Here is a 24,944-nt window from a genome sequence, read left to right on the forward strand (position 1 = left end):
TTTGGATGTGTGGCCTTCTATCCAATTACAACAACCATGCAACCGCAACTAAAATGTTAGGATCAAACCTGGTAAGTTTTTTGCACAACTGCATGTAAAGTTAAAAATATTTGAATCTAGTTTTTAATCTGTAGAAAACATAAAAAGAGCACAATGTTTTGTACAGACAGACACCATCTCCCTGTGCAATTACTTTTTCTTTCACTTTTTTTAGATGTATTTCACAGAATATGGAATTGACTGAGATGGACCAGTTCCTCATCATGAAATGCATGCAACAGTAGAAATCTTAGAATCTCCACATTCTATTCAAAATACTACTGTTGCTACCCTCTCACTGAGCATAGACTCACTGAAAGGGAGCACATGTTTTGGTGTTGATATTTTTCTTGAAGCTGTCAGTGTTGAACAGAATATCTATTGAAGGTAAAAAAATAATTAAAGAAATACAATTTATTCCAAGTTTGTAACTTATAAAATGTAAAAATATGCAAATTCATCTTTTAAAATAATGAAATTACTTCTGTAAATAGAAATAAAGTAATACATTTTTTTTTGTAAATATAAAAACTTAAAACACCTTTTCTTAATGAAAAAATAGAACTCTAGAGCAAAACACTATAAAATGTCTTCCCCATTTTAAAACATGGTTTCTAAACGTAAACTTTTATAAACAGAAATTAAGCCATACCAAACCCAGGAGAACCTTTTTTTCCCCTAAATCCATGTCCTCTTTGAAACAGTTGTAGGAACTCTTACAAGGGCAAATGTTTGCTTATGGGAACTTGGAGTCATCATGAAGAAATTCCAGAGTGGGCAGATGGGCTAAATCCTAGTGCTAGTACACAATCACTTCCCATTACAAATATAAGGATTTCTTTAAGTGTGACTCAATAAATTACCACTGGGTAGGACAAAAGTAAATATATTTAAATACTATAAAAATATTTCAGTGAATAATAGGTTTGACTTTGTAGGTTATGTGTAATACTCAAAAGAGGGTAGACTTGAGGCATTTTAAATAATAACCAACTCCTATAAGTCAAGGAAAATCTTTGAAATCCCGTGACTAAGGTTATAAGATATGAGGCATATTATAAAATACTTACCACCCTCTGTATGTCAAGGAATATAATTGAAATCCGGTGACTAAGGGTGTAAGATGTGATGCATATTAAATAATACCACCTCAAGGACAACATATGAATTCCACTAAGTAAAGGTAAAAAAGATCTTGGGTGGATTTGAATTTATTGTGTCACCATAGAAAGCGAATCGATTTTAGGCTTAATGTAAAATGTTCCACTTCCTTATAATGATAATAAGAATGACTCCGCCTATCTCAGTAATCTTAATAATATATCTGAAAATTAAGGTTTGAGAAATACTGATATGCTGTTGTCCACAAAATACTTAGATGTTCATTGGTGTGACAAAATGAGAATACTAACAAGCCATAGGATTAAATTAATGTGGTTCATTAAGAGCTAAATACGAAATTGGTTGGATTAAAAATAGTGGACCTTTAGGACTGATTATACCCCCTGAATTAGTTGGTTATCTGTTGGCTTGCTTTGTTAAAGAAATAAAACTAGTCAAGTCAGTCATAATTAAGGCATATGCATTATGTTAAATTTGCAGCAGTAACTCATTACTAATTAAGAAAGTGGCTGGAGTGAAAACCTGCACCCATTGTGTATCTTCCAGGATTGGGGTTTGGTACCCCGATATATAGAGTGTAACTGATCTATAAAACCTAGCCTGGCTGCTCATGAAACATATGAAAATAATGAAGAAACCATACTCTCTGCATCCAGTAGATAATCTCTCCCTTTGCTGACGGTTTCATTTTCTAGTTCATACTGGTTGCACCCTCGCTGTTATTTAAATAACTGGTCTATCATCTCCACTGTCAGCTTCAGATTGGTATTTGTGAAAATGGGCTTGAACATGGCTGGGTTGAGCCCTTACTGCATCAAGAAGTCCAACATGAATAAAGTCCAACTAGGAATCAACAACTAATCAAAGATCTGGTTTCTTTATCCACCCAGTAAGTTTCAGAACCTATCTTCTGAATTATGTGGTTGCAAATGATCAAAGCTTACAGCAGCAGCACCTTGTGGAGGAGTTCACATATAGACAGATCCATACTCACTTGTACTAGGTAAAAAATCTAGGATTGTCAATTTTAAACTAGAAAGAAAATATTTGTAATTGGGATACCCAGCATAAAAATGTCAGCTGTACACAGTAATTCATACTAGATCCTAGATCCATAAGGCAACAGCATTTGATTTTATTTCCTTTATTTATAAGATGAAGTGGGCCCTATATGTTTAGAGTTTATTGGTAATTGTTTCAAAATATTCTGTAGAAAATAGCAATATTTGTAAATTGATTATAGTACCTTTCAAATGGTGCTCTTGTTCTCTTAAGAACATCCCAGTTGATTACATCTTGCAGAACCTATTTTTTATTCTACATAGTAATAATAATTAGGCACCCAGCTAGTGTCAGACGATTGTTAGACTTTTGAAATGCTGTCATCAGTTCCTGTGGACATTTTTGCCATCTAAACATTTTAACAGAAAATGTCAGTCAGTCATTCTCCAACCCACTATATCCTAACACAGGGTCACAGGGGTCTGCTGGAGCCAATCCCAGCCAGCACAATGCACAAGGCAGGAACAAACCCCGGGCAGGGAGCCAGCCCACCGCAGGGCACACACACCAAGCACACACACCAGGGACAATTTAGGATTGGCAGTGCACCTAACCTGCATGTCTTTGGACTGTGGGAGGAAACCGGAGCACCCGGAGGAAACCCACGCAGACACGGGGAGAACATGCAAACTCCATGCAGGGAGGACCCAGGAAGCGAACCCAGGTCTCCTTACTACGAGGCAAACAAAAATGTAAAATGTAATAAGCACTAGAAACACTTGATCATTAAAATAAATTAAATTAAATAGCAAAACACCCTGTTCATACCTTAGACAGCAAGTATTTTATTTCTGTCACTTATGTCCTCTATATCTGCTTGTATATTGTCTACTGGAGCAAAGATGTGTGGAGATGGTCCTCAATGCACAATACTCATTGCTATTAACTGCTCTGCATAGAAGTAGTTTTTGGACAGAGAATGAGAAAACATTTAGACAAAGAAATGTGCATTTCAAATCGGTGTTATCAGTTTATGTCAAGAAGATAGGAAGGAAAAAAAACTGTTCTGGACATTATAGAGTTCACTGGTTGTCTGGACCTGTGAACATATGGCTCTCTTATATGCTGAAGTGCTTACCTGACAAATTCTCTCATTGGTCCTTTGAAATCTATAGCACCATCGGAATTCCCTTCATTGTCAGTAAATTTGATGGCAACTCATTTTTTAACAGAGAAATATGTCCTCCTCATTGCTCACAAAGCCCCATACCAGACATTTTATATTGATATTAAAGCAACCATCTTCATCCATATAGATTTCTTTGGGCAATAAGTGCAGAATATACTGGAAACTAAAACAAAAATGATGACAAATCCTTGCTAAAAACAAAATGTTAAGAGTTACAGATTTTACATTGAAAATTTTAACTTACTTTTCAGCTGTGTCAATTTTTAAGGATTTGTGTATGGCTTGATTGTGCTCCTCACTTGAAATATCCGTACTGATTAGATTTAATCTACATTACTAATCCACAGCTTTAATTTATGCACGGAGGCACCGACACGCATGCGCAGTGCGCTGCGGCGCCCCAGAGTCAAACGCAGCGGTTTCCCAGAAGTCAGTAGGTGGCGCCCAAACACCACAACCCACAGTCAAATGCAGCGGCCTCCCAGAGTCAGTAGTATGTATGTGCCAGCAGTCTGTGTGGCATGTTTGGGATACAAACAATAAACGGAGGCACCTACCACGCGCTTCACAAACACCACAAGCGAAGAAGTCACGGCTCCAAAACGAGTTGCAGCGTGCACGCCAGGTTGTACAGCCGCCCGGACAAGGAACGAGCGTGCCCACAACGCGCTTTTGACACAGCACAGGCAAAGGAGGCACGTATCCAAATGGAGGGAGCTCAACGATTAGTAATACAAACACGAGCCCGTATGGCTACGACCTGTAAATGAGCCCGTATGGATACATGTTATTGAATTAAATGGAAACTTTATCATGCCTACGACCTGTGAACTAAACCTGAGGTAAAGCGTGCATGCCAGGTTGTACAGCCGCCCGGACGCGACCGCCCACACCACCGCATATACCCTCCATGATATTTCATCACGCAGAAACTGATTGCCGTTCTTGGATTTACGATTCACTGGCTTATTTGTTTGTCTCTAATGATGAATACAAGAACAAAATATTTTACAACATAAAAATTTCAAGGTTACCAACTTTCAGAAACACTGCTCCTGAATTTGATCACACCTATTAATAAAAGCACAGGACATGCTGTGGTTCAGCATTCTCTGAAGATGTCCTATGTAGCAACGTTTTCATCAGTGCTTGCTGTAGAAAGCAACATACATGTAAATGTTTCATTACCAGAGGCAGCTGGTTGGTAATCCCTCATTTAAGTGTTGTGTTTCACTTGGTGAGTCATTAGGTAGTTGTGACTGCCTGAGTAAAGAAATGACAGATAAGCAGGTAATATTTAATGTCAGTTACATTGTTGTCTCACTTTTTAAAAGGTAACTTTTATAGTCACTTCAGATTTCTCATGTTTTAAATGCTATTTATAGTGCATCCTTTATTATACTGTACATAGTACCTTTCCTTAATACATATTAATCTAATAGCTCAACAATTATATAGCCACAGGATACCTCTACATTACATATTTTATAGTTGGAACACAGAGTGGTTAAGGGGTTTACACCAGGCAACAAATTGTTAAAGGGAAAGATATGGGAACGTTGTGCTTTGAAGCACATAGCTTTAGCCATGAAGCCACACTGCTTACCCTAAATGCGCACTGAACATGGAACATATATACTTTAAGTAAACTTTGAATTGGTTAGCAAATAGTTGTGGATTATTTGAACCTTCAAAATTTCAGTATTATGGCTACCTTTGGGTACATGCACTTGTAGCAGAACACTACCATTCTAGGTATAACCAAACAAACATAACAGGTAAGGCATTTATACATACTAAAAGTCTGAAACTGACAAAATGCTACAAAAGTGCACATATAAATATTATATAAATATTGTTATATATGTAATATTAAAGTAAATATGACAGTGCAAAATATTAATATTTTACCTTGTGCACAGTCTTTATGTGTTGACAAATTGATTGCAGAGGAATCATTTTTCCACATGTCTGGCATTTATCTAAAGACACTTCTTGAATCTAAAATTATAATTCAACACAGCAATTGATGTAAATGCATCACTACATCACAGGAAATTGTCAATGGTTATGATATTTATGTGGCAATTATCATATCTGCATCAGCAGACTTTCAGAATTAACAATTACAGTGATCCCTCGCTATATCGTGCTTCGACTTTCATGGCTTCCCTCCATCGCGGATTTTAAATGTAAGCATATCTAAATATATATCATGGATTTTTTGCTGGTTCGCGTATTTCTGCGGACAATGGGTCTTTTAATTTATAGTACATGCTTCCTCAGTTGATTTGCCCAGTTGATTTCATACAAGGGAAGCTATTGGCAGATGGCCGAGAAGCTACCCAACCAGAGCACGTATTATGTATTAAATAAAACTCCTCAATGATATATGATATGCTTCCCATGCGGTGCTTCGCATACTTGAAAGACCGAACAGCACGTATTGATTTTTGATTGTTTGCTTTTCTCTGTCTCTCTCACTCTCTCTGACATTCTCTGCTCATGACGGAGGGGGTGTGAGCAGGGGGGCTGTTCGCACACTGGCCTAGAGGATACGGACGCTCCTCTAAAAAATGCTGAAAGACTACCTTCATATTGCGGTGCTTCGCATACTTAAAAGCCAAACAGCACCTATTGATTTTTGATTGTTTGCTTTTCTCTCTCTCTCTCTCTCTCTCTCTCTGACATTCTCTGCTCCTGACGTGCACTCCTTTGAAGAGGAAGATACAGTGCATCTGGAAAGTATTTACAGCGCATCACTTTTTCCACATTTTGTTATGTTACAGCCTTATTCCAAAATGGATTACATTCATTTTTTTCCTCAGAATTCTACACACAACACCCCATAATGACAACATGAAAAAAGTTTGAGGTTTTTGCAAATTTATTAAAAATAAAAAAATTGAGAAAGCACATGTACATAAGTATTCACAGCCTTTGCCATGAAGCTCGAAATTGAGCTCGGGTGCATCCTGTTTCCCATGATCATCCTTGAGATGTTTCTGCAGCTTAATTGGAGTCCACCTGTGGTAAATTCAGTTGATTGGACATGATTTGGAAAGGCACACACCTGTCTATATAAGGTCTCACAGTTGACCGTTCATGTCAGAGCACAAACCAAGCATGAAGTCAAAGGAATTATCTGTAGACCTCCGAGACAGGATTGTCTCGAGGCACAAATCTGGGGAAGGTTACAGAAAAATTTCTGCTGCTTTGAAGGTCCCAATGAGCACAGTGGCCTCCATCATCCGTAAGTGGAAGAAGTTCAAAACCACCAGGACTCTTCCTAGAGCTGGCCAGCTATCTAAACTGAGCGATCGGGGGAGAAGGGCCTTAGTCAGGGAGGTCACCAAGAACCCGATGGTCACTCTGTCAGAGCTCCAGAGGTCCTCTGTTAAGAGAGGAGAACCTTCCAGAAGGACAACCATCTCTGCAGCAATCCACCAATCAGGCCTGTATGGTAGAGTGGCCAGACAGAAGCCACTCCTTAGTAAAAGGCACATGGCAGCCTGCTTGGAGTTTGCCAAAATGCACCTGAAGGACTCTCAGACCATGAGAAAGAAAATTCTCTGGTCTGATGAGACAAAGATTGAACTCTTTGGTGTGAATGCCAAGCGTCACGTTTGGAGGAAACTAGGCACCGCTCATCACCAGGCCAATACCATCCCTACAGTGAAGCATGGTGGTGGTAGCATCATGCTGTGGGGATGTTTTTCAGCGGCAGTGAGTGGGAGACTCGTCAGGATAAAGGGAAAGCTGACTGCAGCAATGTACATAGACATCCTGGATGAAAACCTGCTCTAGAGCGCTCTTGACCTCAGACTGGGGCGACGGTTCATCTTTCAGCAGGACAATGACCCCTAAGCACACAGCCAAGATATCAAAGGAGTGGCTTCAGGACAACTCTGTGAATGTCCTTGAGTGGCCCAGCCAGAGCCCAGACTTGAATCCGATTGAACATCTCTGGAGAGATCTTAAAATGGCTGTGCACCGACGATTCCCATCCAACCTGATGGAGCTTGAGAGGTGCTGCAAAGAGGAATGGGCTAAACTGACCAAGGATAGGTGTGCCAAGCTTGTGGCATCATATTCAAAAAGACTTGAGGCTGTAATTTCTGCCAAAGGTGCATCGACAAAGTATTGAGCAAAGGCTGTGAATACTTATGTACATGTGATTTCTCAGTTTTTTTATTTTTAATAAATTTGCAAAACCCTCAAGTAAACTTTTTTCACGTTGTCATTATGGGGTGTTGTGTGTAGAATTCTGAGGAAAAAAATGAATTTAATCCATTTTGGAATAAGGCTGTAACATAACAAAATGTGGAAAAAGTGATGTGCTGTTAATACTTTCCGGATGCACTGTATGTTTGCATTCTTTTAATTGTGAGACGGAACTGTCATCTCTGTCTTGTCATGGAGCACAGTTTAAACTTTTGACTAAAGGGTGTTATTTCATGTCTAGAGGGCTCTAATAATGTCAAAAAAACGTATTTAGAAGGCCATAAACAGGATTTCTATGCTCTAACTGCAAAAATATTCGATTTATCAATAAAGAGTCCTACTTCGCAGAAATTCATTTATCGCGGTAGTCTGGAACGGGTTAACTGTGATAAACGAGGGTTTACTGTATTGTTTTCCAAGTTATTTTATACTTATAATGATAAAGTGAGTAATTGTGTGCGTTATATTAATTATAGATTATTTACAATTAAAATATAATATACATGATCAGTTGTGACAGTTTGCTGTCTTAAGTTTGAAGTCAGTAGTCACAAGGAAAGTCAACTTAATGGTGATAAATATTGGATAATTCGATTGAAATTGCTCTTCCAAAAAGCATTAGGCTTTTATTTATGTTGTTGAAAAATAAATAAGTAAATTAATAAATACATACACACATTTATTTGTTAAAAAAAAACAGGAAATCAATGGAACATGCCATTAAACATTTGATCCTACAGCATTTTAATTTTAAAGCACACACATGTGTTACAAAAGTGAGTCTTATCAGAAATACCACCATTACTGTTAGCCATTACTTCTTGTTCACAGTCTCTTTTTGGTATATAGGTTAGTCTGAAGTGGCACTTTGAGTCAGTCCAGTTCAATGACTTATTCTGCATTAATACAGTACAAAACCAAACTCGAATCAACTTGGTAACAACAGAACAAACACTTTCTTTGTTATAAAATTCAAGGTACAGTTTTTATAAATTGAGGCAACAGCCTTTCTGGAGCATATCTGAACTGCTCCTCAAATGAGGATCTCTGTCTCTTCTGTAGATAGTTATTTTCTTAAGTTATTAATTTTACTTATTTATATTATTTTTTTGTTTTTATTTTATTTTCAATTTTGGCCAATGTTTAATTCATGTATTTATTTATACATTTAATTTATGCCTTGATCTTCATGCTGTGTTTGTGCAATTTGTATGGCTCTATAATTTCAATAAAAAGAATACAAAATTATTATTCATTGTTAATATTCAGTTTGCAGTTAATTACGTATGCTTTCTCACAGTAAACACGAGCAAAAATATGATTTAAAAATATCTGAGAAAATCAAATGTGTGCAAAAACAGTATTTGGAGAAAATTTTAAATTATATTCACAGTGTTCTTTTGTTGTAGACCTGTTGTTGTATCTCTGTGTATGTATTGCTTTTGATGCTAGGTATCATACTTTTAAGAGTGTTAAAGCTGTATTTTGTAGATGTAAATGTGTGCAAAATTGCCTGAAACACAAAAATCAAAGTTAAAGTACAAAAGTACAAAAAACATTTCCCATGTTAGAAAATATTGAAAATGGTATCCCTTTCTACCTTTTCTAATTTATATAAATAATCTTGGTAAAACTATAACTAAAAAGATACTTTGATGACAGACATCTTTTCTAGAAAACTAAGACTAGGGCAATATGAGGCAGATGAAGTTTAATGAAAACAAATGCAAAACTTTACATCTGCATATGAGGGATTGCTAAGTCTTGACAATATACCTTATGAAAATGACTTTGGATTGATAGTGCATTCATCACTGTCCTCATCAGAGCTTAGTTAGCATGCTGTGTGTGGAGCAGATTATTAGGGTATACAGCACACTAGTGAAACCTTTTCTGGAATATGGTGTTCAGTTTGGGCCTCTCTTCAGTGCAGCTGTATCTTTTGAACAAAAAATCCAGAGAATGGAGGCTGGACTTATTTGAGGACTCTGGAATATGAGCTGTGGGAAAAAATTGGTGTTACGGTTTCAGTCTAAGGTACTAGAAGTTAAAATAATCCCTGGGTTATTTCAGTTTAATTCAGTATATGGCCTTGCATCACCATTTTTGATTTTGATGTAACTTGGCATATGAATTACACCAACCATCCAGAGCTCAGAAATATTTTACAGACATTTTAAACATTTTACATAAGCTAAATAAGTAAGTAAGTACTATTAATAATAATAATAATTTTTTTTTTTGCATTTATATAGCGCTTTTCTCACTACTCAAAGCGCTTAGCAATTGCAGGTTAAGGGCCTTGCTTAAGGGCCCAACAGAGCAGAGTCCCTTTTGGCATTTACGGGATTCGAACCGGCAACCTTCCGATTGCCAGTGCAGATCCCTAGCCTCAGAGCCACCACTCCGCCCCAAAAACAAACAATAACAACCCTCTCAAATACACACTAGAATCACAAGCAGTCACAGTGAGGCATTATAAATGCATATTTGCGTTGGCATAAAGGAACCCCAGTAGCATTTCTGAAACATTTCTGCTAAATACCGTATATACTGGCATAAAAGTTCGGTCCTGAAACCTGAAAAATTGATCATAAAATCATACCCCCCTTACATGTCCATTCAAAAATGTGACACTTAGATTTTTTTTTTTAACATCATCTTGCTTCCTCCAATGTTGCAGCAGTGCAGTTACCAGTTTCTTTCGCTACTTCAACGACTTTTAATTTGAAACCAGCTTTATATTTTCTTCTGACCGAATGCTCCATCGTAGATAAGGGATGCTCTTATGATAAAGGTGTATTAGGGTGTGAGATACAAATAAAAAACAAAACAGTGTAAACATCGCTTCAGAATAGTTTGGATATTAATGTGTGGTCATGTAGGCACAATGCATTGTTACGTGGTTACTCTCTCAGGTGGGTGTTAGCATAACATTCTCTCTTGGACCAATAGCTTGAGTTTTCCGCATTCGACTTATACGGCCGACATTATAAAATACCGAAAATTATACAATGCAATCAAGCCCAGACTTATACTCGTGAGAACTTAAACGAGAGTATATACGGTAATTCATTGGCTTAAAATACTTAATGACAGTGTGTCAGGATGTGTATCATTGTTCATAATGCTCAGTTTTGTGTTTATTCTTTCTATCTTTTAGTTCTCTTATTTAAGAAAAACAAGCCTGAATTGTAAATATTCCACATTGTTGAGTACAGTGGAACCTCGGTTCACGAACGTTTCGGAACACATACAAATCGGTTTACAACCAAAAAGTTCACCAAACTTTTGCATATGTTCACGACCACACACTCGGTATATGAACAAGCCAGTTTCCCTTTCGGTTTGTACGTGTTCAGTCTCTCCCTGTGCATTTCCTGTGCAGCGAGCAAGAGAGAGAGAGAGAGACACACACACACACAGGCGTGAGAGAGACACACAAGCAGCGCGAGAGACACACACACACACAAAACACACACACACAGAGGCAGCGTGAGAGAGAGAGAGACACACACACACACGAGAGAGGGACACACACACACAGGCAGCAGGAGAGAGAGAGCTGGACGCATAAGGTAGAGAAGGCAGTCAAAGAATGCACTGGGCTTGTTTTTGTTTTCACTTCTGTTTACAGCGATCGGTTCGTAGTGTGCATTGTTGCAATGTTACTTTTCTTGGTGGTTTATTAAATTACGGATTCAAATGTTCAATTTTTTCCCTGTGCTTAAAACTCATTTAAAAAAAAAAGTGTTTTTAGCCAGCGGTTGGTAGCGCTATAGCGTGAACTATTGCAGTGTTAGTTTTCTCTGTTGTTCAAGGTTTACTCAGTGTTATTCAATGTTTTTACATTTAGTTTACTATTACGCTGTGCATTCTATGGTTTAATTAACTATATTTGTACTTAAAAACTTAAAAAATATATATATTTACATACAGTTTGTATGGTCTGGAATGGATTAATTGTATTTACATACAATCCTATGGGGGAAATTACTTCGGTTCACGACCAAATCGGGTTACGACCAGAGTTTTGGAACGAATTATGGTCGTGAACCGAGGTTCCACTGTATTTGGGTTTGGGGGTGGGGGAGTGGGGTATTAGAAGCTCATGAGTAGAGAAGAAAAAAAATAAAATTATGTGCTTTATTGTACTTTCAGCATTTTTAATAAGCTTTTTCCCTATCCACACTGCTATGTGAATGCCAATGTTTTCAAATTAGTAGACTTTGTAGAGCCTTTTCCATGACTGAAAATACTTCTTCTAGTGCTGGGAGGTATATCGTTTCGTACTGAAAACTGTTTTTTATTTTTGTTATGATATGGATTTTTCTTATACCACAGTACCGGTTTAAATATCCTAAACAATGTTCAGGATGTGGTGCAGCGAGAAACTGTTTAAGGCGGGACCTTTTTCACTGCTACACTGCTAAACAGGCATGCAACGGAGTAATGTGTTAGTGGAGGTATTGAGCAGTGAAAATGGACAGAGAACATTCCAAAACTGAAGCTGTAGCAGACGATAAAGTTGAACATGATGACACATAAGAAGTTTTGCCAAAAAAAGGAACCGTGTCTGTTGTCTGGAGATACTTTAGCTTTAAAAGGTCGGACGTGGACCAAACAACTATTTACTGCAAATGCTGTCGAGCTAAAGTTGTCACCAGAGGCAACATCACGAGCAATTTGCTGCACCACCTTAGCCACAAACATGCTTTAGAGTACCATGAATGTATGGAACTAAGATTGGCCCCCTCCACGTCCTCAGGTAAAACTGAAACAGCTAGAGGACACTTGAGTCAGACATCACTTGTACTTGTAGACGCGTTCGCTAGAGGTACTAGATATGACAAAAAAAGCAAACGGTGGATCGAGATAATAACCAACGCCATTACTATCCATATAGCTAACGTGTCAGTGGACAGAGATTGTTAACATTAACAGAAAGTGTAGTTGGTTTACAAAAAATATTTACTATTTATTCCTTTTCTAAGACATGTTCAGTGCAATACAATTTTTGACAAGCATCTCTGGATATTTTACCAAGTCTAAATGCCTCTTTAGATGGCTGAAAATATGTTGTCAAAATTTTAGTTGTTTGCAAACTTTGTTCAATAAAAAGGCTCTATATTTTGACTTCATCTGTCATGCAATGTGATTCCTTCTCTTCATTAGTGCCACCCCCTTGAAAACTATCACTTTATGGTGTCCTGCAAACCTGTATTAATACTTGTGTGCACATTAAAATGTTTTTTTGTACAATGTACAATTCTCATGAAAGTGGAATAGGTTATTCTTAGCCGGTCTACTGCAGTAATTGAAGTGGAAAATGTGGTTAACATCCACTCATGCATGGGGAAAAAAATACCGTTGAATACCGTGAGACCGGTATAATTTTGAAAAAATACCGTTGTATAGAATTTTGGTCATAGCGCCCAGCACTAACTTCTTCAGTGCAAATATAAAAGGCTAAACAGAATAACAGGACCTGCATTTACAAATGTATCTGTGTTAGTGTGGATTGAGTCTTATACTATGTACTGTAGGCTGTTTTGTTGCCATTTTCTTTGTGCCATTTTATTTGCACTTGAATCTGCCCAAACGAATGCGAGTCTTGTTTTAGTTTTGCCCATAAAAACAAGATATGTATGCACTTGCTTAAATAGGTGAGTCTTATTTAAGCTGTGGAATGGGTTAATGTGGAAATCTGTACCGGCCTGTAGCATCACTTTTAAATTCTAGTTGCTTATGCGCAAACCACAGTTGCCTTTTGTTTCAAATATTTGCATTTGGTACAAGCAGTAATTGATAGTATGAAAATTTATCTTGTATGGATTAAAAACTTAGCATAAGACTTGCTATTACTGGAGATGTATTAATTATTTGAAGTTTTGTGGTAACCATCAATGCTATCGGGCTAAAGAGGTTTCAGTTAGGAGTGTTTTAATTTACAGAGTACAAGGAAAATCCGGTACTTTGAGTGTGGTCTGGAATAAAATTTACAAGTGAGATATTATTTTGCTTGATGCTAAGCAAGTACGCCTCTATGATAAAACATGCATGGTCGTGCATTTTATTTGTACTGTGATTGGCGGCCGGAACCCTTAGGCCGGGTTTATACTTCACATGATGCGACGCAAGCTGCAGCGGACGCTCCTGCTACGCAAGCGTTTTACTATTTATACTTGCGCGCATACTTTACATAAATCTGGAGGAATCCAGCAGGTGGCACTGCTAGATATCATCACGGTGAGAATAGGTTTGGCTTCACTGTGTTCTGAATTGCCTGAAACATCCATTAAATTCCGATGACACCTTACCGCAATATCTCTGAAAAGGATGTTTAATGATTAAATCCATCAATCCAGGGATGTGTTCATTCCAGCAAGCATTGGGCATGAGGCAGAAACAATCCCTGGAAGGGACCTCAGCTCATCGCAAAGTGAATACAAGCACTCACATAACACTGGCATCATTTTAGCGGCACAAAATCCCCAAATCTGCATATCTTTTGAAGGAAACCGGAGCACACTGTGGAAACCCAGCAGGAAAACATGTAAACTCCAAGCAGGTAATACCAGTGACATGACTCCCTGTGAGTCAGCGGTGCTACCGCTCTGCCACCGTGTCACCCCCATGTGTGTAATTATTAACAGTATTCATTATTTAAACGAAATTAATGATTTATTTATAAAATGTAACATACATACTTTGGTGCATTTCATCATGAAAGTGGCATCAAGTATAAATCTAAAGATTCTAAATTTGCAGAGAGTTGGGATATCATACATTTAATGTGTTCTGTGTGGTGATCTATTGCTGCTTGCCGCTGCTATCAGGTCCAAGAAGCTCATAGCGATTAAAAACTGGGATGACCTTTACGACGGTCTGCTTTAATGATAAAGTAAACTATGAGGTTAAAGTGGACATTTCGAAATTAAAGCCAAAATTTCCACTTTAATCACAAAATACACGTTTTCACCCTGTCCTTAATTTTTTTTTTTCTCTGTGGCTCAAATACAGCGCTGCACATTTATGTTGCTGTTGTGAAGTTGCAAAAAAAAAAAAAGACGGCACAAAAGATGGAATGTGAGACTTTTAAAATGTATCGTGTCATTACGATCAGGAATATGCGACTCTTGAATATAAAAGCACCACGAATGCATTTGTATGTCGGCATTTTGCTTCACCACATCAAACCATTCATCAAACATTGAAGGGCGCATATCGATCCCATAGGATCCGCATAGAGGCTTTCTGCCACATGTAGATAGTAAACAGAGACTCTGATGTCACATTCCGACTTTTATCACACTGCACCCCCCGACTTCTTGCTGGTACTGCAACTCATGCACGTGTCACGTTAATTTCTGAGGGCCTGCTCAGAGGACGCGTCAAATGAACGCTGAGAACGTGTGGCAGCCATGATGCGGGTGCGTACACATTCTGAGTGTGAAGTATAAACGAGTCCTTACCCGGCCGGCACGCCCAGAGTGAGGAAGGACCTGGGGAGAAAGTATTTTCAGGACACTTTCTCCCCTGGATCAATAGAGGGCAGCCCCCTTGGTTTCCAGCAGGACCATGGGTCATGAGCATGGGAACACAACCCTGTTGGAACTTGTGGCCTCCGCCAGGGGGTGCATGGACCTTTCAAAGGGCCTTATTTGTCCACATTTCCTTGGTAGAAGTGTGGCCTGAAGAAGATCGTTGGGCACCTGGAATCCTTCCAGTTGCCCTATAAAAAGGGGGCCAGTCCCCACCATTGGGGGGGACCAGAGTCGGGAGGAAGAGGACAAAGCATGAGGAGTGGAGGCAGAAGGACTGGCAGCAAGAAAAGGACTGAATAGTTTTTTGGGTGTTGGGTGATTGGTGCACTGTGCTGTGGGGAGCAGGGTGATTTGCTCCCCAATTGTAAATAAATGGGTGTTGTCTGCTTTTCTGTGTTCGGGTTGGCTTCACAGTACTTAAATACTAAAATTTGTTTTTCCGTTTAACACTAGAGTCCCCTGAAGCTTATGATTTGTTTCGTTGCCCCATACTTCCTTAAATTTTCCTGACATACGACAAGAAGCTAGTAGCTCCTTATCACTACGCTAAAAGCCTGCTTTTGTTTTACAAATGAGTGGTTTAGCAGAACTCCTACAATCCCATATTCATTCAGATGAAGGCATCGTCCTGCTTTAATCGTCACAGTTCAAATCTGTGTTGAAGTGTTTATTTGGCGATGCGTTTGTATGGAATTATACAGGTAATGAAATTCCTAATTTGAAATCCATACATGTCATGTGTGTTTTGTATCTACAGTGATCTGTGTAAATACAGAATGACAGAGGAAATGTGAGGCAAGAAATGCTGAACACGTGGCTAAAATAGAAAATGTTTTCATATGTTACAGTATAACATTGACGTGAAGTGTAGGATGTGTGAAAACTGAAGCCCAAATATCCAATAAACACTTTCACAAAAAAAGCAAAAAAATAAGTATTCTTTTATTCAAGAATAAAATCGAAGAAAAAGAAATTGCTCAATTGACATGTTGCTGAAGCCCAGGTATCAAGTCGGTATAAAATAAAAGACGATCGCATTTCATTTTTAAGCAGTTGTCACAGTTGTAGCACTGCTTTGTGTTTGAGTTATGCAGATGGTGCAGTGGAAAAGCTACCAGTTAACAGCCTTGAAATCCTAGGTTAGAATCTCTTCGTTCTGCTTTTATTTAGCACTTTCAGTAGTGAGACGCTATTATTATCACATAATAAAAGCATACATTTGATGCAAGTCTGTAACATCCTGTGTAAATTTATGGTACATGTAAAAGTTCTTGCTGAAGGGATAAAAGCAGACATACAAATGCAGCTCAATCATTTCTTCTTGGTGTCATGTTGAGCAAACAGATACCGCAATGTCTAAGGTGGATATTACTTTTTCTTGCATACGGACATTTACATCAACATGTTATTTGAACGATTTTTATTATTGGTTTATTTTTGGGTTGAGTTGTGTTGGACATCATACAAAGTCCATATTTTACTGCTGAAATGTCATTTTTTCAGAGTTAGGTGGTTTCCTTAGCTGTGGATGTATCTAAAGCCAGTTTTCTTTAAAGAAATCCTTGATAAGGATGTCATGATGCCAGGATTTCAGTATTTGATACCAATGAAATTTTGTGATTCTCGATATCTTTCAATACCATAGCAAAAACAGAAATCCTGTTCAACCATTTTTTATTAAAAGTACAGTGATCCCTCGCTATATCACGCTTAGACTTTCGCGGCTTCACTCTATTGTGGTTTTTTCTCATACACACTATGTCACTATGCATGCGCTTTCTGAGAACTTTTATCTAAGCCCCACGATGGCTCCTAAACGTGCTACTTTTTCTAAGCCTTCTGACAATGAAACTAAGCGCAGGAGGAAGATGCTTACTATCCAGGAGAAGGTGAAACTCTTGGATATGATCGAAGATGGAAAGTGGATAAGGCAGTTAGGCTAGCCCGGATGCTGAGAGGAGAAGGTTTCGCGGATATGACCCGTGATGACGTGGATGAGCTGCTGGAGACACATTTGGATCCCTTAACTGACGAGGATCTGGTGGAGATGATTAAGTCTGCGAGTGAGGAGGAGGAAGAGCACCCAGAGGTTCCTGGGGGTCAGCAGGAGGAAGTTAGCCTTACACTTGAGTGTCTCCCGCAAGTTGTGGGAACTATTAAGGTAGTACAGGACATGATTGGCGAATGGGACTCACAAATGATGCGTGCATTGCAGTTCCAGAATGCACCTGATGGAGTGATAGAACCCTACAAAAGCCTCCTCACGCTTATGAAAAGACAGCGCCAGCAACTGCCTATCACGATGTTCTTCAGCCGCGCACCCAGACACCCAATGCCTACTCCTAGTACTCCTTTAGCGGAAGAAGACAACGACGCACCTGCTGAAGATACTGCACCACCTGAAGACTCTCCTACTGAGGTCGTGCCTTCATAGGTTAGTAGTTGTGTGTAAGAACTGTGTGTGTGTGTATGTGTGTAATTAAATGTACAGTACAATAATAATTATATTTGTAATGTCTAATATGAGTGTAATGGTGACTAAAGGGTGTTATTTCATGTCTAGAGGGCGCTAGTAATGTTAAAAAATGTATTTAGAAGGTCGTAAACAGGTTTTCTATACTCTAACTGCAAAAATATTCGATTTATAAATAAAGAATCCTACTTCGCGGAAATTCATTTATCGCAGTAGAGTCTGGAACGGATTAACCGTGATAAACGAGGGTTCACTGTACCTCCATTATTAATGTCAACAATATTGTGGCTTTTCTGTAATAGAATATAAAATGTATAAATACTAATACATTTACTTCTTTGGGTGCCACCTTTATCCAAGATGATTTACAATATTTGAGATGCAACTGGTTCAATTTCTTTTGTTTTTCCAGTTGGAGCACAGACAGGTGAAGTGTGCTCATGAGCACACTGTGCAAGTAGATCAGTTTGAACCCACAACCTTAGGGTTTGAAGTTCAAAGCCTTAATCACTATGTAATTTTGCCTGCCACAACCTATGCTTCACTGCTACAGTAGTAACAACAACTTTAAAATACTGGTATGCTAGGGCCCTATGTTATCCGCAATGCAGAAAACACGGACGGAATCACAGAATTAACGCATAACGCATGTGTGGAAATGTTGTTTTTCAGATGAATACAATTCTTCATAGAAATTCAGCCTCTATCTGTTTGTACGCGTGTTTCTTGTTTGCTTTCTCTTTAAAGGCCTGCGAATTAGCTAGCTGCACGAGACAGAAATGTCGAAGCGAGCAGTATCAAATACCCTAAAAAAACTAAGATACATCTCAAAAACTAAAACACGAGCTTAACTGCAAAGTTGAGGGCACAACAATATCCCGGTGACTTTTATGAATCTGGACAACTTATCTGCAAGTTTTGCCAACATATACTGAACATGAAAAGATGCTTGCTATGACCACATCAAATCTAAAAAACATTTCAAGAAGAAGGAGAAATTAAGATCCTTTCTTTATGAAGCATTGTAAACAAGGAGGCGTGCTGCCAGAAAATGATAGAAGTCTTTGTCAAACTCATTTGGCCCTTGTATTTGAACAACATATGGATGCCATTCTTCAAAAGATTAGTGGCAGTAAAATTTATGTTGTAGTTGATGAAACAACAGATAGCCGAGACCACTTATTTCTCAACATAGTGATAGCTGAGTAAACATTTGGCTGTATGGTAATTCTTTTATGTAGGCAGTTCTAATTGTACATTAAGTTATATTTAACTGGTATTAACAGTTTTTCCCGTAGAAAAATGTTATTAGTGAATGACACTGGTTGTTAACGGGTTCCCTTTTAAAAATTAAGAACGATGTTTTTAGATTTGATAAATGTTTTGCCTCAGGGTGACAAGGCATCGCAAGGTCCACATTTGACTCTTCCATTGTAAACTCGATACCTACAAACCTGGGCAGAAGAGCAGGCTTCTCCTCAGATGCAGTGAGCCCTTAAAAGCGGGTTTCTCTTTCTTTTTTTCTGTTTAATTCTCAGATTTAGCATCTTGCAGATTAGTTTGCTTTTGCTTGTAATTATTTTGAGATATGCAGTAGATGAAGCTACAGATGTAATGATGCACGTTTTCAGTATGTAAACATTTAAGGTTTAAAAATGATTATAAATAATGTACGAAGCTACAGATGTAATGATGCACATTTTCAGTATGTAAACATTTAAGGTTTAAAAATGATTATAAATAATGTACATAAATAAAAATTACAGGTACTGAAGACCAGTACTTTTTGGCAGATGTTATCTTTATGCAGAGCTGCAACTTTTCCACCTTTTCACAGGCAGCACTTCAGTCCCTTCACAACAACCAGCTGAATCTTAATGATGTTTTAGCAGTGGTTACAGACAATACATCATACTGTCTAAAAGCATACCAGGAAGTTTTAAAAGAGGTTATGCCTAACAGTGTACATTCAAACTGCTTGTGTCACATCATCAGTTTGGTGGGAGAGACCAGGCAGCACTATATATATTTTAGTGAGGCTGCATCACTAGTGATGTGGGTAAAGTCTGCCTTCTTCCAGAAGTCTGCCAGGAACCTTGGAGGCAGGAAACACCAGGTGGAATAGCTGGTTCAAATCAGTAGGGTACCTCACTGAACATGTTCACCTCTACAAAAAGTTATTTCTAGCCGAGAACACATCAGCTCAGGCTGTTCTACAAAAAGTTATTTCTAGCCGAGAACACATCAGCTCAGGCTGTAACAAATATCCTAGACCCTAAAACTGAAGTTAATCTCCATCTCAGAAGGATGCATCAAACTAGTAACAGTTCTTACAATTCTGGAGGGCACTCACTGTCCTTCTGTAGTCTCGGCATACAGCATCGTGAAGGATTTGGGCTCCTACCTGATGAATGGAACTGCAATATAAGGTTCAGTTGTGCTAGTGTGCTGTTTCATTAAAATGAATCTATAGTGCCATTTCATTATTGTTTGTTTTGTTGTAGCTGTTGCTACTTACAGTTAAAAAAAAAAATAAGAACCCAAAAATCCGAATCAAGGAAAAATAAAACGGACAACCAAAAATCAAAAAAATAAAGCGGAATTTGTGAAAAAATAAAACTGATTCCATAGGGCCCTAGTATACCCATGAAGAAGTTACCTAACTTATTATTTAAGTAAACTAGTACTGTGATTCATAAATATCAAATTAAGGGTTTGAATTTTAATGTGTGATGAACATGAAGATCCCCCCCCAATTTAACAATGTATGGGGTAAATTTTATAATCTTTAGGTAATTTCAAAATAGGGTTTATAAAAGATGTCAACATGGACTTTCTAATTTTTCTTACTATGTGCACATTCAAAATTTATTCTGACATGTTCTCTCCAGTAACTGAAAAATACTCCTTACTAAACATGAAAATTCAAATATTATAATCTGTACTGTTAAATTAGTGAACTCCAAGATAATTCAGGGTATTTTCATTTAAACAAATTCTTTAAATCTGTTTTTGTAACATCATACTTTTAAAATCTGGTTTATCAGGTAATCACTCTGGTTTGCTTGTGACATTTGCTATTGTTTGATTTGTATTTGCAACTTTAGCTGTTTAAAAACAAGCTAGAGTAGTGGATGAGTCAAATTGATTCAGTTTTCAAATGCCACAAAATCCTAGAACTTTACTTTTCCAAATCTGTCTCTCCTTTTATTTTTATTATTATTATTACATTTGTCCAAACTTAAATGTTCTGCATGAAGTCAATCTTACCAGTTTTACATTAATACATTATTTCACCACAACTGTAAAACATTCTTTGTTGTACTGTTTTCAACGTATCTTATATGACTGATCAGACTTTATTGCTTAGTCTGTATACTAGTGCAGCAGTACAATATTAACTGAACCTGCAGTTTAACTGGTAGACTGCATTGCATTCACCAACATACCTTTTCAAATATATGACAGATGTGCTTTCACTATATTTGTCACATTTTGGGGATGATATGAATGGACCTTATTTTAACTTCAAAGTCCAGTACCAACTGTCATTCAGTGCTGCCGATACTGAAAAAAGTTAGAACCATTATATGTTTGAAATATTAGTATCAACTAGTACTGAAAAGTGTAAGTTCTTTTGACATCCCTGTAGAGTGCCCTTCATAATGTTTGGGGAAAAAGGCACATTTTGTTTTTTTATGATTGTGCAAAACATAAAACTAACAAATGTATAAAACAACATGAACCCTATATACAGTAATCCCTCCTCCGTCGCGGGGGTTGCGTTCCAGAGCCACCTGCGAAATAAGAAAATCCGCGAAGTACAAACCATATGTTTATATGGTTATTTTTATATTGTCATGCTTGGGTCACAGATTTGCGCAGAAACACAGGAGGTTGTAGAGAGACAGGAACGTTATTCAAACACTGCAAACAAACATTTGTCTCTTTTACTAAAGTTTAAACTGTGCTCCATGACAAGACAGAGATGACAGTTCCCTCTCACAATTAAAAGAATGCAAACATATCTTCCTCTTCAAAGGAGTGCGCTTCAGGAGCAGATGTCAGAGAGATAGAGAAGAGCAAACAAATCAATAGGGCTGTTTGGCTTTTAAGTATGCGAAGCACCGCGGCACAAAGCTGTTGAAGGCGGCAGCTCACACCCCCTCCGTCAGGAGCAGAGAGAGAGATAGAGAGAGAGATAGAGAGAGACAGAGTTTGTTTTTCAATCAAAAAATACGTGCCCTTCGAGCTTTTAAGTATGCGAAGCACCGTGCAGCATGTCGTTTCAGGAAGCAGCTGCACAAAAGATAGCAACGTGAAGATAATCTTTCAGCATTTTTAGACGAGCGTCAGTATCGTCTAGGTGTGCTCAATCCCCCTACGTCAGGATCAGAGAAAGTCAGCACAAGAGAGAGAAGAAAAGTAAGCTGGGTAGCTTCTCAGCCATCTGCCAATAGTTTCCCTTGTATGAAATCAACTGGGCAAACCAACTGAGGAAGCATGTACCAGAAATTAAAAGACCCATTGTCCGCAGAAATCCGCGAACCAGCAAAAAATCCGCGATATATATTTAAATATGCTTACATATAAAATCCGCGATGGAGTGAAGCCGCGAAAGGCGAAGCGCGATATAGCGAGGGATCACTGTACACTCTATATTTGGTAAATTTGAACTTGATTTTGATAGTGTTAAAAGCAACCAATTACATGCTCCATACAGCTTGCAATATGCCTTTTGCTAAAATCTACAGTACACACAATAGACTAGCTCGCTTTGTGTTTTGTTTTTATTTTGTTTCCTTTCCCTATGTAGCTGGAAAATGACTTTCCGTTAATCTGTTTGGCGAATGAGATTGATGGCTGATATTTGATGCTGTGCTGCATGGAAAAAGTGCTTCAGTCTCTTTTTTATGGTTTTTGCTGCCATCTAGCAGTTAAAACCATACAATCAACTCTGGACCAATTTTGACAACATTTTAGAATTCTAGCCCTTGATTTCAGCTTTATTGACACCCACATTGAATTGTTGTTGGTTTACCTGTTTTACATCCACTAGAATTTGTGTAGAATTTTTCCTAGACTGTCTTATTTTGGCTCTGAACTACTCAGGCGAATATTACATTTTTGTAATTAGGTTTGAGGTAAAAGTATGCTTGATTTATTTGTTGAAAACTAGATCATATGGTTTCTGGAAATGCACATTTCTGTTATACTTGGTACACAGGAAGCTTTACAAATTGAGAATTAGCTAGAATGGCAGAGAAGGTGTCTTGCTTGCATCTATCCTTCTGGATTTGAGTTTAAGCATTTAAAAATATGCATAGTATATATAGTTTAAGCATCATAAGTTTATTAAGCCATCTTTTTAAATCCCACACCTTTATAGGCAATTCTGAAGAGAATGAAACTAAACCTATCCAAACTGAAGATGCCAAAGAAGAGCCAGGGGAAGGGCCAAAGCTCAGAATGGTAAGTTTGCCTCATACATATTATTCATATTAGCAAAACTCCTGACTGGAGCACATATTTAAACATAGCATTATCTGTGTGTATGTAAAATTTATACATTATACACACACTCGCATGCACATGCCAAACTGCTGCTGCTGCTGTACTAGATCAGGATTGCTCATTTGCAGTCTTGGTAAAAAAAATTGGTGTGCTTGTTCCTACTTGTGTCAGAGAAGCCATGACAAATTGTAATATTAGCATGACTGTAAGGATACCAAATGCTATTTTAACATTTTAATCATTAATTTCATTTTGGTTTTCACAGTAATACAGGGATTAAAGAATTGCATATGAATCATGCAACTGGTAAAAACACCATGAGAACCAAATATTCCCACACAATATAAAAGGGGCTTTTACATTCATATATTCAGATTTCATATACAGTTCAGGTCCATGCAATAGTTGGGACACCCTTGGCCAAAAACATATTTTGTTGACATTTGAAGTAAAAAAAAAAAAAAAAAATAGTGAAAACAAGTTTGACAGCAAACAAACTAAAAATGTGGCATTTTAATGAAAATGTTAATATACCATTACAGTTTATTTGAAGAACTAAAAAAAATAAGAAAGAAATAGGAGTAAATGTGATATTTGCAACAGTTTGGGTACCCTACTAAGTTAATACTTGGTAACACCCCCTTTTGCAAAAATTATCAAAGGTTTTTGTAGCCAGCTGTGCGTCTTTGAATTTTTCTTTTGGACATTTTCCCCATTCTTCCTTGCAGATCTCTTCCAGCTGTGAGATTTTCTTGGGCTGTCTTACGTGCACAGCACGTTTAAGATCTACCCACAGATTTTCAGTGATGATCAAGTCTGGGAACTGCGAGGGCCATTCCAAAACCTTCACCTTATGTTTCTTGAGGTACTTCATAGTAGATTTCGAAGTGTGTTTTGGGTCGTTGTCTTGTTGTAGAAGTCATCCTTTTTTAGCTTCAGTTTCTTGACTGACTGCCTGACTTTCTCAGATTTGTTGATATTTGGTGGAATTCATTCTTCCCTATACTCGCACAATGCAATGCCACTTGTTCCCACAAAACCTCAGCGCCCAGTAGTTCCACCCCTGTACTTAACAGGTGGTAAACAGTTCTTCAAGTTGAGCTTAGTTTTTCTCAAAAATAAACCTTTTGTAGTTGTGGCTAAAGAGTTTGATTTTGACTTTATCTGTTCACAGCATGTGTTCCTAAAATGCCATTGTCTTATGTAGATGTTGTTTTTTTGTGATGAGATTGGAAACGTTTACTTCTGATGACTCTTCCATGAAGGTAATGTCCATTACAATGGTGCACCACCACTCATTTCCCAGCAGAACCTGCCTGTAGGCCTCATGCAGCTATATGTGGGTTTTGTTTTGTAATCTTGCACAATATACAAGATGTTCAATCTATCAGTTGAGGAATCAAACAGTGTATTAGGCTTTGGAATTATCAGCTTTCAAATTCTTTACAATTCTTAACCAGACTAACACATAATAAGGGGTAAACTTGACCAGATTAAGGACCTAATGAATTCTGACACCTTACTGATGAAGTTTCCAAACTTTTTACGTTTTTTCAGTTCCTCCGCTAAATTGTAACTGTACATGACAATTTTCATTAAAATGTCATTATGTGTTTGTTGTCAAAGTTGTGTTTACTATTTTTTTACTTCATATGTCAACAAAATTTGTTATTTCGTCAGGGTTGTCCAAACCTTTGCATTATTCAAAATTACCGTTTGTTGATAAGATTTTGAATATTTGCTTTTAAGCATCAGCAGCACTCCATTGCTCTGGATGCAGTATGCAATATTACAGTATGTTTCCCATTTACAACTCTACATGTCTCTTCAAATA

The 24,944-nt window shown here is 37.8% G+C and overlaps 2 protein-coding genes across 5 annotated transcripts in view; one reads left to right on the plus strand and one right to left on the minus strand.

The window, feature by feature from the left end:
• LOC114662108 (gap junction beta-1 protein-like) overlaps positions 1-24,944 on the minus strand; it is a 396,450-nt gene that overhangs the window by 196,606 nt on the left and 174,900 nt on the right. The gene's annotated exons all lie outside the window — the stretch shown is intronic.
• LOC114662106 (zinc finger MYM-type protein 3-like) overlaps positions 1-24,944 on the plus strand; it is a 184,547-nt gene that overhangs the window by 52,192 nt on the left and 107,411 nt on the right. For all 3 annotated transcript variants that reach the window (XM_028815440.2, XM_028815442.2, XM_028815441.2), the window contains exon 3: positions 22,986-23,068. In XM_028815440.2, the coding sequence (XP_028671273.1) occupies positions 22,986-23,068 (83 nt within the window). The remainder of the gene's footprint in view (positions 1-22,985; positions 23,069-24,944) is intronic.

Source organism: Erpetoichthys calabaricus, chromosome 12, assembly GCF_900747795.2.
Source record: "Erpetoichthys calabaricus chromosome 12, fErpCal1.3, whole genome shotgun sequence".
Taxonomy (NCBI): Eukaryota; Metazoa; Chordata; class Cladistia; order Polypteriformes; family Polypteridae; genus Erpetoichthys; species Erpetoichthys calabaricus.